This window comes from Talpa occidentalis, unplaced genomic scaffold, assembly GCF_014898055.3.
Source record: "Talpa occidentalis isolate TD23 unplaced genomic scaffold, MPIMG_talOcc4v2.1 talOcc4.11, whole genome shotgun sequence".
NCBI lineage: Eukaryota > Metazoa > Chordata > Mammalia > Eulipotyphla > Talpidae > Talpa > Talpa occidentalis.
The window spans coordinates 62,757,427-62,771,395 of NW_023601104.1; the positions used below are offsets into that span (position 1 = coordinate 62,757,427).

At 37.3% G+C, this 13,969-nt stretch overlaps 1 protein-coding gene across 3 annotated transcripts in view; it reads right to left on the reverse strand.

Annotated features, from left to right (window-relative positions):
- Positions 1 to 13,969, reverse strand: part of TXNDC16 (thioredoxin domain containing 16) — an 81,772-nt gene that overhangs the window by 55,033 nt on the left and 12,770 nt on the right. For all 3 annotated transcript variants that reach the window (XM_037503344.2, XM_037503342.2, XM_037503345.2), the window contains 4 exons: positions 12,639 to 12,712; positions 11,736 to 11,810; positions 4,096 to 4,217; positions 1,225 to 1,315 (listed from right to left, as the gene is read on the reverse strand). In XM_037503344.2, coding sequence (XP_037359241.1) covers positions 1,225 to 1,315; positions 4,096 to 4,217; positions 11,736 to 11,810; positions 12,639 to 12,712 — 362 coding nt within the window. The remainder of the gene's footprint in view (positions 1 to 1,224; positions 1,316 to 4,095; positions 4,218 to 11,735; positions 11,811 to 12,638; positions 12,713 to 13,969) is intronic.

The following is a 13,969-nucleotide window of genomic DNA, read 5'->3' on the forward strand; positions in this document are numbered from 1 at the left end:
TGGATCTTGAGGTGATTATGCTAAGTGAAATAAGTCAGAGAATCAAAGACAAAGATTGGAGGGTTTCACTTCTTTGGGAATAAAAAAATAAGCAAAGAAAACAAACTGGCAAAGCACAGCAAAAGTAATTTCTAGTCTCTGTGAAAAATACACTAGCTATATATTTGTGGATTTATTTCTGGGTTCTCAATCGATTTCATTGGTCTGTGTGTCTATTATTGTTCCAGTACCATGCTGTTTTAATTATTATGGCTTTATAGTATAAAGTGTGAAAGTGTAATACCTCCATTTTTCTTTTTTTTTTTTTTCAGGATAGCTTTGGTTATTCAGGGTCTCTTTAATTCCATAATTTCTGTAATGGTATTATTGTGAATGGGACTGTTATTATTTGTTTAATAAAAAATATTTTATTAAAAAATTATATACTGGTTACCAGAGCAATGGGGAGTGGAGGGAAGAGGGCAAGGAAAGGAATAGGACATGACATGAACATAGGAGTTTTGGTGGAGGGTGAGTGAAGCATGTGTACATATGGAGATGTGAAGATATACCCCCAAGATTATACGGCTATGTAAACAACTGAAAATTTAATACAATTTGAGAGAAAAAAACTTGCATGGTATAAGAAAGGTCATACAACCACCATTTTGTCTTACTTTGGATTAATTTTACTGAAGAGTATTTTGAAGCCAAACTTAGTCTTTAAACTGCATTGATTATTCCTTGTCTCCATAAGTACCAAAGGAAATGAAAAACTTTAACCCTGGGTGTCCCAGCCAAAAACAGTCAAAAGAAAGCTTTTACCTAAAATTGTGAGGCACCAAAAGTTAACATTTAGCACATTGTGTTCAAAACCTGTACTTAAATATACTAAGATTATTATGACAAAGTAACTTACAGAACATAGTTATAAAAACTATTATTTTCTCAACTACCTGATCACTAGCAGAGATCTATTCCTAAAGTATACTTGGCTCCTCATGGGTTCACATCTGTGGCTTATCACACACATCATTCTTCTTCACTTTATTCTAACATCACTTCTGTGTAATGCAATTCATTTTTCAGACTATAGTAAGCATATGATGTAATGAAGGGGATTTCAGGTTTCATTTATACATTCACATCTGTTTGCAATTCCTCTGCTAATTCCATGATGTGAGAGTATGATGGAAATGTTAAATAAGTAAACTTACACTTTTTGACATATGCTCTTATACATACCCAATACTTTCCAAAAGGGTGATTTCTGTAGTTAAGACAAATTGGTATGTGGTCCCATATACAAAAGCAGCTTCCATGACTGCTCTGTGCTCTGAAAAAGAGAAGAGGGAGTTGGAGAAAGGAGTTAGTTTGTGTGACTCTACATACTTTTATTCTGAATACTCTTTTACACCCTTTATGTCCTATTTTCTTTAAAAAAAAATCCTTTGTAGGGATTCCATTTGGGAAAATGCAGGCAGTTAAATAAGTTAATGAAAACGCTATTCTAGTCAAGGTAAAAGAAAAAAAAAAATTAAGAGGGAGGAGAAAATGCATTGTACTTGAGACTAAAACAATGACAAATCTATGATATTTTCTTCCTAGCAGTAGGAAAGAGAATGAGTTCATCATACAACTTTCATATGTTATAGTTTACAAATGTATATGCCTGTGAGTTATTTCTGACTTAGTTACTTTTTAATCACTTACTTTTATCTATAAAGAAACAAGTAATGGGCCTCCCCGGTGGCGCAGCGGTTGAGCGCTGGGCTGCGAAGCTGCCTGCAGCCTCTGCAGCACCGGTTCGATTCCCGGCCACCAGGTGAGGGTCCCACATGGCACGCAGACCTCTCCTGCCGCCCGCTGCTCCCCTCAGCAGTGTATTTCGTCAGTCTCTACCTGCTCTGCTCTCCGCTCTGACTCTGGTGAATTCTCTCACCCTCCCGTGACATTTCTGCAATTCCTTCAGATTTGCTCCAATATGGATTATCACTACTTAATCTGCTAAACAACTGTAATTCTGGGAATTCACTTCATCAACCTAGGGAATCCTTATTCCCTCTTGTATTAGATCTTTAATCTATTACCCACTTCTTAACTGATTTTGTCCCTACCTCTAACATATATAGAATACACATTTTTTTGTGACTGTGTATTTCTGGAAGTGTCTTTATTCTACCTCATGACTAACTGCAGTTTTCCGGATATAGAATTCTAAGGTCAAGTCATTTCCCCTGAGAAATTTGAAAGCACTGTTCCATTTTCTTCACTTTCCAGGGCTACAATCGATTAAGTCCAATGCCATTCTGATTCTGATCCTTTAACTGAGATCTCTTTTTTGCTTTCTGAAAAATTTTAGAATGGTATTTTACCAGATATTCTGAGCTTTCAAAAAGAGATGCTTTGATGTGCTATACTATACACACTCACTATCTTGGGACTCAGTGATCTCTTTCAATGTGGAGCTCAAATGCTTCAGTTCTAGGAAATTTTCTTTAAGTGTTTCTTGGAAAATTTTCCCCTTTTCCATAATTTATTCTCCCTTTTCACCTCACTGATATTTCCAGGCAGTTATCATCTCCCCCCCTCCCCCGCACCCTTAATCTTTTACCACCTGAATCACATATCATCTTCATAATCACCTGGCCTCATTGGAGTCATCCACCACCCAGCCAGGGTATTCTCTTTCATTCCATGAAAAATCTATCATTCTCTCCAGTACTACTTCTGTCTTAATCTTTTTTGAGTTAATTATCCTCATAGATGGTCTTTTCATAAACTTAGCCTATCAGGACTTGGTTTTTTTCAGCGATTCCAGGGATCTCTCTTCAACCCCACAACCATTCACTGCTATGGTCTCCACTACAGGTCTCATAATTACTAATCACCAAACCACCCCCCAGACTCACCATCACATATACATCCATCAATCCCCAGGTCACTCTATTTGGTATGTAATTTTAACCTTCGAGGACTTAAAATCCTACCACTTTTCACTGTCCTTCATGCCCCTCAGATTCTCTCTTCCCCTCTTACTTAACACAACTTAAATTCCATGATCAATCTTTGTAATCACTCTCCTGCTTGTTTGGCTAAAACACAATCCAGGCTAAATCAAGTGCTATGCTATTCTGCACTTACACCCACAAAAGCAAACATGGCTGTAGGACAAACAAAACAAAAACCCTTCCAGCATCACCATGCTAATGGTCTCACCTTAGATGACTAACATCAACAATTACTGCTGCCTAGCAACCGTTCTTTATTGGCAGGCCTGCTAAACAACAATTTCATCTCTTCTCTCTTCAAACTATCTGATGACTTTATTTCTATTTCATTGAGAAAACAGAACCAATTAAAAAAACAAAACCAAAATAACTTCCATAAGCACCCAGGACTGTATTTATCTACATACCTAAATCAATACTGATATTCTCTTTCCTATTACTAAAGATGAATTTTCTGTGCTCCCAGCCAAGAACTACCCCTCCTTTTGCTGACTAGATTTCATTCCTTCTTGTCTATTCAAAACAGGGTAACTGCTCCAGTTATTCTCCCTCCTTTTTCGTACATGATGCATTTTCCCCTGTCTACAGGTCTTTGTCACCAGCATACAAATATGCTTTTAAAAATTTTTATAGCTGACCTCACATACTCTTCCAGTTACTGCTCCATTTTTCTCTTTCCCTTAACAATAAAATTTCTCAAATGAGTCTCTATATTCAGTCTCCAGTTGTAATTTCACTTACTAAGTACCGAAAACCTTTTTAATTATTTTAGTTCCTTTGGTCCTCACAATAACACTAAGAGGTAGGCAAATTATTTTCACTATTCTGGTAACTAGGAAACTGAATGTTGTACAAGATCACACTTTAAGTAACTTACAGAAAATAACTGTAACAGGCAAGAAGTCTAGTACAGGCAGCCTACTCCAAGTTCTTGTTTAGTCACTCTATTATGCCGCCTTTTCAAAGAAAGGAAACATAATATTAAAGGTTTTAAATTTATTTTAAAGTATGAAGATTGTGCTCAAAATATATCATTTTAAGTCTTTCAACATACCCAAGTAAGGAGGCACAGCAAAGATTATAAAAAATAAAAGTTAATAAGTACCTGGTGTTCCAATGGCTTTTACATATGAAAATGCAATGTTTGCTTTTCCTTTCAGAGCATTTTCTATTTTCTGAAGATCGTCCACGGTGGCGATGTATTTCATTTCATTAAAAAGAAGAGCACTAGAATAAATAGAAATGTGATTAAATATCTGACATGTACTTAGTTTTCAATACATATTAATACATATTTGTTGAGTAAGTTAAACATCCTAGTCAAGAAAGAAATTTAATTCTTTTGAACAAATTATTTAGTAGTAAGAAATTAAGCATTTTAGCACTGAATTAAAATCACTCTCTATATTATTAGTCTGCATCTTAGAACATAATCAGGAACAGTTGTAAGATAAGGTGCTATTTTTCAACCACAACCACCTCAATATATAGCTTGAATTTGCTAACATCCTAGTCTGTCTAAATAATCCCTTACAGATCTCTCAGCAAATCTGAGCCAACATTTAAACCACAGGCTTGTTTCCATGACCTATAAGACTCGCATGACCTAGAACTTGCCTATTTCTCCAACCTCATTTTGTTCTACCATTCCACGCATCTACCAAGCACACCTCAGAGCCTTTGCACTTACACTTCTCTTGGCTGAAAGCTGTTCCTTCTGCCGCTTCTCAGACAGCTGGCCTGAGTTTAAACATCATTGTCTCAGAGAAGTCTTCACTACCCATCCTAAGTAAATAGGTCTACAGCATTTTCCTCTTTCATTTCACACTATTTGATTCCTTCATAGTGCTTATCACAATTTATAATTATTTATAGATAATATATATGTACTTGTTTATCCCTACTTCTCTCACTAAACTGACAGCTTCTTGAGAAAGGGACCTTGCATATTTTATCACTATATTCATAGTAACTTAGAATAGCTAATTGTAATGAATCAATAAATATCTGTTGAAGCAATGAGAGTTGAAGAAAAGATACGAGTATGAAACACTAAAGAATTTACTCAAACAATAAACTTACTGAATTAAGAAGTCAGGAACAGAATACAAAACAAGCCTCACTCTTAGTTCAGTGATCTTCCTACTTGACCTTCTTCTTCCAAATCATCTTTTCAACATGTAAATCAGACTAATTGATCATATTTCTTCAACTTAAAGAATTTCTGTTTTAAAACTTCTACTTCTGTATAAATTCTCTAATCCTAACAACTCATTCTATTTAACCTGTGTCTGTGTTATGTGTATATTTTTAAAGTTAGGTTAAAACTAAAGTATTTTTGAAGTTTGTTCCAGTTCCATATACATCAGCAAGAAAAGGTTCAATCTCCACAATGAATTAGCTGAACATAGTTTCCTCTCATGGGAAACATGGCACATTCCAATAACATAATAGTTACCAAACTTTTTGGTCTCAAGATTTATTTATGACCTTAAAAATTATTCACTGCCTCAAAGAGATTTTGTTTATGTAGGTTACATCTATCAATAATTGCCAATATATAAATTAAAACAGGAATTTTAAGATATTTCTTAAATTCTTTTAAAAATAATAATAAACACTATTGCATTAAACATGAGGAATACTTTATTAAAAACTATAATTGAATTTTTCCAAAATAAAAGAAAACATGTAGTGAGAAGAGTGGCAATATTCCACATGTTTGCAAAGCTCTTTAATACTGGACTAGTGGAAGACAGCTAGATTCTCATAGCTGTTTCTGCACTCAGTATGTTGTGGCATACTGAGTAAAAGAAATAAAAGAAAACATGTAGTGAGAAGAGTGGCAATATTTCACATGTTTGCAAAGCTCTTTAATACTGCACTAGTGGAAAACAGCTAGATTCTCATAGCTGTTTCTGCACTCAATATGTTGTGACATCATGCAACATGCCACAGAGCCTCTGGAAATGTACTCTTGAGAGAATGACAATGACAAAGGCACATTGTTAATACAAAAACATTATGACTTTGTGTAACCTTTAAATGGCTAACCTAAATTATTTTGGCCTTAATATTTACCTATTTATTATAGATTTCTTCAAGCTTTTAAAATAAATGTAAAACTTAACCCCCAGGCCTCTTGTTCTGCTTTTAAAAGAAATATTCATTGAGCAGTACATGCTACATACTAGACTTTTTGGTATGTTTTCATTTAAATCCCTAATGATTTTCTTAGAACATTTTTCAAGCTGGGTCTCCCCTGGTGGTGCAGGTGGTTGAACACAGCATTGTGAAGCTCTCTGCAGTCTCTGCAGTGCCGGTTCGATTCCAGCTGGCCATCAAGGGTCTGACATGGCACGGCAGACCTCTCCTGTCTCACCCACTGCTCCCCTCAGCAATGTATTCATCAGTCTGCCTGTTCTGTTCCCCACTGTGTCTCTGGTAAATCCTCTCACCCTCCTGTGCATCTGGCCTGTACCCTGGTTCTTATATAAATAAATAAATCTTTAAAAATATATATTTTTCAACCTGCATGTGTGTGCATGCAAACACACACACACACATACACACACAGAGAGAGAGAGAGAGAGAGAGAGAGAGAGAGAGAGAGAGAGAGAACACAGCCTGAGGGACTAAATAACCTGCTCCAGATTATACTGGCAGTTACTGGTAGACCAGAGATTTAAATCCAGGTTTTCTAACACTAAGATGGGCATTTTCTAAATAACACATAAGTAGGAAACAAGGTCTAAGAGAAGGAACTAAAGGATGACAAGGGAGTCTCAGTGGCAATCTGGGTACTGGCAGCTGACGTACTTTAGCAAACAAGTCCAGAATGAGCAGTGAGTTACTGCAAAACCATTGGGAAGCACCAACTAACTAGACGGCCATGTAAATTCGAAGCTTGAAAATTATATCCACCCATTTACCTTTGTTGCTCTAGTAGTTCTATTTGCTTCAAAATCAAATCAGAGAATAGACATCTCACCAGCCTTTTTTCTTAATAAGGATGGCAAATATAAATTAATAAAAGATAACATTTGGGGGGCAGTTACCACTTGTCAGGTAATCCTATGCACTTTATAATTAGTAGCAATTTATTAGTTTGGGGACTGCCCTGCTCTTAATTCCTCTCTTTTGCTTTGGAAATTCACAATTTTCTAAGTTTTCATGGTGGTCAGAGCCCAAATGTCCTCATAAAAGTTAATGATATTATAAACTTGCTTTTCTAGGCTCCCTGCTGCAAGGCATGGCTATGTGACCCAGAATCATTTGCCTGACATTCTGGACCAAGCGCTAGTGATGTGAAGAATCAGGGACAGTGCAGAATTACTTCAAGAAGCAATAACAGCAAAAGTCAGCATCAAAGGTCACAGTGACAACAGTGCTGATGACAGATCCAGTACACGGGATACAAGCTGTGGCATCCAATGCTCAGCAGTAATGCAGCAGTCCTTACCAGACTAATTCTGTTGTGATTTTTCATGGTAACTCAGAACTACATAAACTCAGCCTGTTCTCCAGCCCTTTAAGGTAGCTTGAGATTTTACACTCCAAATCCTTTCAGCTCAAGCCAGTCAGACCTAGATTTTGAGGATTATAACTAAGAAGGCTCAGCAATGAACTGTCTTGTTTAATTTTCATGTCAATCACCTGAGTCAGTACTATCATTAACTCCATTTTATAGATAAGGTCATGGGACTTAGAGAGGTTACCTTGCTTAATGTCCCAAAGCTCATTAAGTAGTCATTATGAGGTAATAATAACCAAAAGTAATGGCATTTATAATCTAATGTCTCTTATTTTTCCCAGTGGCTTCTTAACTTTAACACATATTTTTTAATGTTAATTTCTAGAATGAGGATCTAGAATATAGGATCCATAACACAAGGCCATGCTAAATCCTTCTAGCTCAAAGAAGAGGATGCTGAATGCTTCAGTTCTACAGTCAGCTTTCAGAGGTTAATTTTGAAGCTTATCTTTCTCTGAACCTTTGCATGGTTTCTCTATATTCTACATATAAGTGACATTGATCTGATATTTGTCTTTCTCCTCCTGACTTATTTCACATAGTATAATCCTTCCATGTTGCTGCAAATGGTGTGAGTTTATCTTTTCTGATTGCTCAGTAATATTCCTCTGTGTGTGTGTGCGTGCGTGTGTGTATATGCCACATCTTCTTGATCCATTCCTCTGTTTTGGGGGCTCTTAGGTTGCTTCCGTATCTTGGCTGTTATAAATACTGCTGCAATTAACATGGAAATACAGTTTTTCTTTTGAACTAGTATTTTTGAATTCTTTGGGGTAAAAATGGCTTTATTTGTTAAAATGATAATACTAAGTGTTGGTGAGGCTGTGAAGCAACAGGGACTCATTCATTGTAGTGGGAATGCAAAATGGTATAACCACTTTGGAAAACAGTTTGGCAGCATTACAAAGCTATAGTTTATCATATAATATAGAATTCATACCCCTAAGTTTTTACCCAAATTAGTTAAAAGCAACATCGATACAAAAAACCTAGCATGAACATTTTTAGCATTTTTTATTTGCAACGCCAAGCCTTGGAAGCAAACAAGATATTTTTCAGTACATGAATGAAAAAACAGTTGTACATCCATACAACGGAATATTAGTAATTAACTATGAAAGATATTAAAAAGAAATTAACTATGAAAAGACATGAAGAGAGTCTCCCTGGTGGGCAAGGGGTTGAGTATAGCACTGTGAAGCTGTCTACAGCATTTCCAGCAGGAGTTCAATCCCCGGCCAGCCAGGGAGCAACCCACATGGCACAGCAGGCCTCTCCTGACTTGCCTGCTGCTCCCCTCAGCAGTGTACTTTGGTTGATCTGCCTGTTCCCCGCTCTGTGTCTCGTGAATCCTCTCATCCTCCCACACCTCTGGCCTGTACCCCAACTCTTGCATTTTTAAATAAATAAATCTTTAAAAAAAAGATATGAAGGCACCTTAAATACTGCTACATAAAAGAAGCTAATCTGAAAAAGCTAGATGTTATATGATTCCACCTATATGACACTCTGGGAAACGGAAAACTATACAGGCAGTAAAAAGATTGGTGACTGGGGAGTGGAAGGATGATTGGAAGAAGAACAGAGGATTTTTTTAGGTCTTTGAAACTATTCTATGTGATATTATAATGGTGGCTACATATCATTATATATGTGTCAAAACTTGAAACTGCATAATCGAAGAACAAACCATAAACTGTACACATCAGTTAATAATGTGTTGACATTGATTCATCAATTGTAACATGTACAAGACTGGTAGGAAGGTCTCCAAACATAGGTGACTAGACTAGAATTGCAGGTGTACCTATGAGCATAGAGATTGGGAGGGAGAAGAAACTTTACTTTCTCTATACAACTTCAAGGACTGGCTATGCACCAAGTTATACCTTCACCCCATGAGATCTGCCAGGCAAAGCTTTGTGATGGTCTAGGGTCAGGCCTAAAAGAAACATCACATAAGTTCTTAGATCTGGAGCTGGGTTCCTCACCCTCAAGTGGCTATTTAAAAACCCAAACTTCTTCACAAGGCAAAGATCCCATTCATCGGACTCATGCCTGCTTCTCTGCTTTCACCTCCTGTTTCACATTTCACTCTCCCTCTCTGTGGAGCAAAAACTGCCCTCTACAAACTATTCTAACCTCCATGCCTTTGCTCACACAGTTACTATTGGTCTTCCAACCTTCCCATTCTTCACCAAAATCCCATTAACCTTTAAGATGCATCTCAAATGCCACTTCCTTTAGGAAGACTCCTTAATAAAAATCTGTCCTCATTCCAGACACAAAGAAACATTCCCTTCCATGAGGATCCATAAGCCCCCATGCATACATACTTCTACTATTTTATTTACTAAATAATATTTCGTTTATATATTTATCTCTGCAACAAAACACTACATTCTTAGAAAACATTAAGCTACATCCTATTGTTTTGTATCCCCTATGCCTAATAAGTATCTTGCATATAGCAGGAATATGGGGGACAATCCATTTGTAGAATTAGTTTTCTATAAATCAGTGTAAGTACAGCACTAAGAACAGATACCCCCACAGAAGGACTGGATGACACAAGCCCACAAGTTAACCAGTCAGAGAAGAGGGCCCCAGCATTGACGGCTCCTCTGTATCTAAGGTCCATTTGTTTCAAAACTACTTGTCATCAGGTTGTCCAGCAGGGACCTGCTGCTCCAGGATTTGTATCAAACTTGCCAAAAACAACCCTGTCCATCCCTCAGAGAATTGCCTTTCTCTGTTTCTTCACCCTTATTTCTAAGATAAAAACATTTAGCAGATAGGAATTGTAAAAACAGCAGAAACTAGTAAGCTTCCTGAAAACAAATATCATACCTATTACTTGAACTTCTTCCAAAGAGTTTTATGACCGCACCCTCAAGATAGTCACCCCTTTTCTATCCCAGGAAAGGATTTCCAAGGCAGCACCATAGCACTTCAGAACTCTTTCTTTAAAAGGCCATCTTGGGCCTCCCCGGTGGCGCAGTGGTTGAGCGCTGGGTTGCGAAGCTGCCCGAAGCCTCTGCAGAGCCGGTTCGATCCCCGGCTGCTCCCAGGCCACCGGAGGACTGTCCCACATGGCGCGTAGACCTCTCCTGCATGGCGTGTAGACCTCTCCTGCCGCCACTGCTCCCCTCAGCAGTGTACTTTGGTCCTTCTGCCTGCTCTGCTCCCTGCTCCGGCCCTGGTGAATTCTCTCACCTTCCCACACTTCTGACTGTACCCAGTGCTTGTATAAATAAATAAATCTTTTTTTAAAAAAATGTAAACAATTAATATTAAAAAAATAAATAAATAAAAGGCTAAGTTTCATTCTTATGTCTACAGGGCATGGTTGTCAGGGATTTCTAAAGACCTTTTGTTAATATGATTTGTACTGGGACATCTGAAAGTGTCATTTGCAAAGTGATAACCACAACTTTCTACCTGTAAATTTTGAGTTTCTTCTAATTTAATTCTCACCCAATTTTTGTGCAAATCAGGTAGGAGGGGAAGAAAAGAGGAGCTAAGTAGAAAACAAAGCAAGTCAATATCAGCCAGGATCTTAGTGGGCAACAAACCTACAACAACATTAAATTGGAAAAATTCACATCAACTAATGTCTTTAACAAGTTCTAGTTTCTAACTTTGTCACCAAAGAGAATACTAGACTACATTCAGGGGTAGATTATAGTGGTGTACAGGGGTAGACTAAGGAAAACAGGTCTGAATCCCAGGCCCAAAGATTATATGCCAGGGAAATTAAACTCTCTCCCTCAACACTCAAGTATGTACTGTGACTATTTGCATCATTTTTGCATTTCCTGAGCCATCACAGACCTACAGACTCCAGAAAACAAATAGGCTGGGTAAAGAAGGATGCCAGATACATTAAAAGTCCCAGTGAGAATAGCGAAGATGAGCTTCTTACCTGGTAAAATCCTCACTCCATAGGTGGAATCAAAAGCAAAAGCAGTAGTAGACCCACGTGGCTATGCTGTGTCCTCCTACTTTCATACAACATGTCCACATGTTTCTGTATCCTTTGTCATTTAAGAACATTTATATCCTCTCTGTAGGAAGCTAGGAGCAGCAATTTCACTAAAATTGATACCTATAAATATAATGTTTAAGCCCTAAAATATTGTAATGGATTGTGGTTGTCTACAAGGAAGTCAGTAGATAACAAAGAACCAATGGGTAGCCCCTGTACTTACAAGAGAACATGAGCAACGATGGCATTCACATCAAACAAAGTATCAGTAGGGAATTCTCTGAGTAATATGGTGCCCCTATAAAAAGTTCAGAAAAGCATTATGAAAATATTTCCTCGGAATTCACTTTACTTGGCCTTAATAAATTCTTTATGCTACAGCTTGTGTTTTATCCATTATCTCATGCTCCTAACAGAGTACTGGCCACAATACACTCAAATATTTATTTAAAAAAACTCAATAAATATGGTGACCTTGAAAATTCTAGGCCCTGGACCTGGCAAAAAGACTGGGGAAAAAAACCTGAGTCCAAACAAGGCTTTCTGCCAATCCCCCTGTCACATACACAGATTCCCTAAATGGGCTGGGAAGAAGACAAACAGGGAAGAGAAATCAGTGGTGTCCTCAGCAGAGGTCCTGGAGGGGCAGGATCTCTCCCCACTTCTTAGCCAAATCCCAACATTTTGAGGAAAGGATTTTGAGAAGCCTCAGATAGAGTAGCAAACTCAAGTGCGGGGGGAATCTTAATCTGAATATTGGCAGACCCTCAAAAATACAGTGCATTTATGTCACACCTGAACATGAACCTAATAGATCTACTTAGAAGACAAAATTTGCAACTTACTTAGCAGGCATTTTTAACAGGCGTTTACATTAGATAATCATGTAATAGTCAAATAGTCCTATAATAGTCAAAACTATGCTGTGAGACAAGTATTACTCTCCTCACTCTCTAGATAAGGAAACTCAAGTGCTAGTAAAAATCAATTACTTGGACTTTTTGGTAAGTTTCATATGATTCCCACTGAACACAACTTTATTATGGCTTAATGATATTTTATAGTATTTGAATGTTCTAGAAGTATGGCTTTATGTTTGTCACTCATTCTCAAAAAAATAGTTTACCTGAATAAATAGGCTTTCATCAAATCACTTTCTTTTCCACAGTATCTTGATGTTTCTTCTCCAACACAATTAACCTTCAAAAGATTATATTCAAAGTTTAGGGTATATATCAAAAGGTCAGTTTTCTTGATTAGGGAAACAAGAAGGGAAACTAAACATTCTAGCTTGTTGCAATTCAATTTTTTTTTTTATTTTACTTTTCTTTCTGACTTATATACTAGCATAATGGCTATCTTATTCAAGAGCTTGTGGTAACCTAGAGGAGGGTACTGTTTGAACACCTAAGAATTATATTTAATTAATAGAAAGGTAACCAGGTAGAAAAGGAAGGAAACAACAATGGCAGGACAAAAAGTCATAAGAAAAAGTCAGGAAGCACAGACGTGAGTGGACCATGAAAGCATCTCAGCACCTCGATCAGAGGCATGGCAGACACTGGTGGTTTCTTCCCCCAAATCCATCATCCACTGTTGTTTTACTAACAGAATCTCACTAAAGGCAAGTGCCCCATAAGATTTTTCCAAACTCCCCAACAGCTAAGGGATGACAGAGGATGTTAGATGTCACTGAGTTGGAATTTCAGGAGACTCTTAAAAGATTAACTGATACCCTTACTCTTCCCATTCCTGCCTGACAAAAACCAGACAAGATAGCTAGAGCACCAGCAGCAATCAGGACCATAAAACAGGTTTCCAAAAGAAACCTTTGCTAAGGATAATGCAAAGAATGGTTCCCAGCTGAAGGTAGAGCAGCCTTAACAGCCTTTGACAGCTTATTATCTGAACTCTATGTGAAAAATACAAGGACAATCTTGGCAGCAACATAAAGATAAAAGGAAGGCAAGAGAGCACAAAACAAGAGGGCAAGTTAAAATAATATCACATGAGTATCAGTCCAGGATGACTGGACAGAAGAGATTGAAGACTTTTCAAAAATACAGTAAGCAAGGCCAGGGAAAAGACTGAGTATGTGCATGCAGAATGGGATAGTGGGGATCAGGATAGATACAAAGAAATGAAGAGGTTTCTAGATGGGGCAAGTGGGTACACACCTACTTCTCACCAAAACCAAGGCTGGAAGAACAGCTGTTTTGCTTTGGATTTTATGATTCTCAAGCTGAATTTTTTGTTATTGTTCAATTTAAGTCTAACAAAGTTTGAGGAAGCAGAATGATAACTGGGAAGTGACATTTGTTTATGAAAAGCTACAAAAGGAGAACTGATACTCAGAAAATATATCAAGAATAGAAAGTCAGAATTGAAAGTCAGTGTAGAGTGCCATAACCAAAAAATAAATTTTAGTATGTGTACTTTTTAAAAAGTCAAAGCATA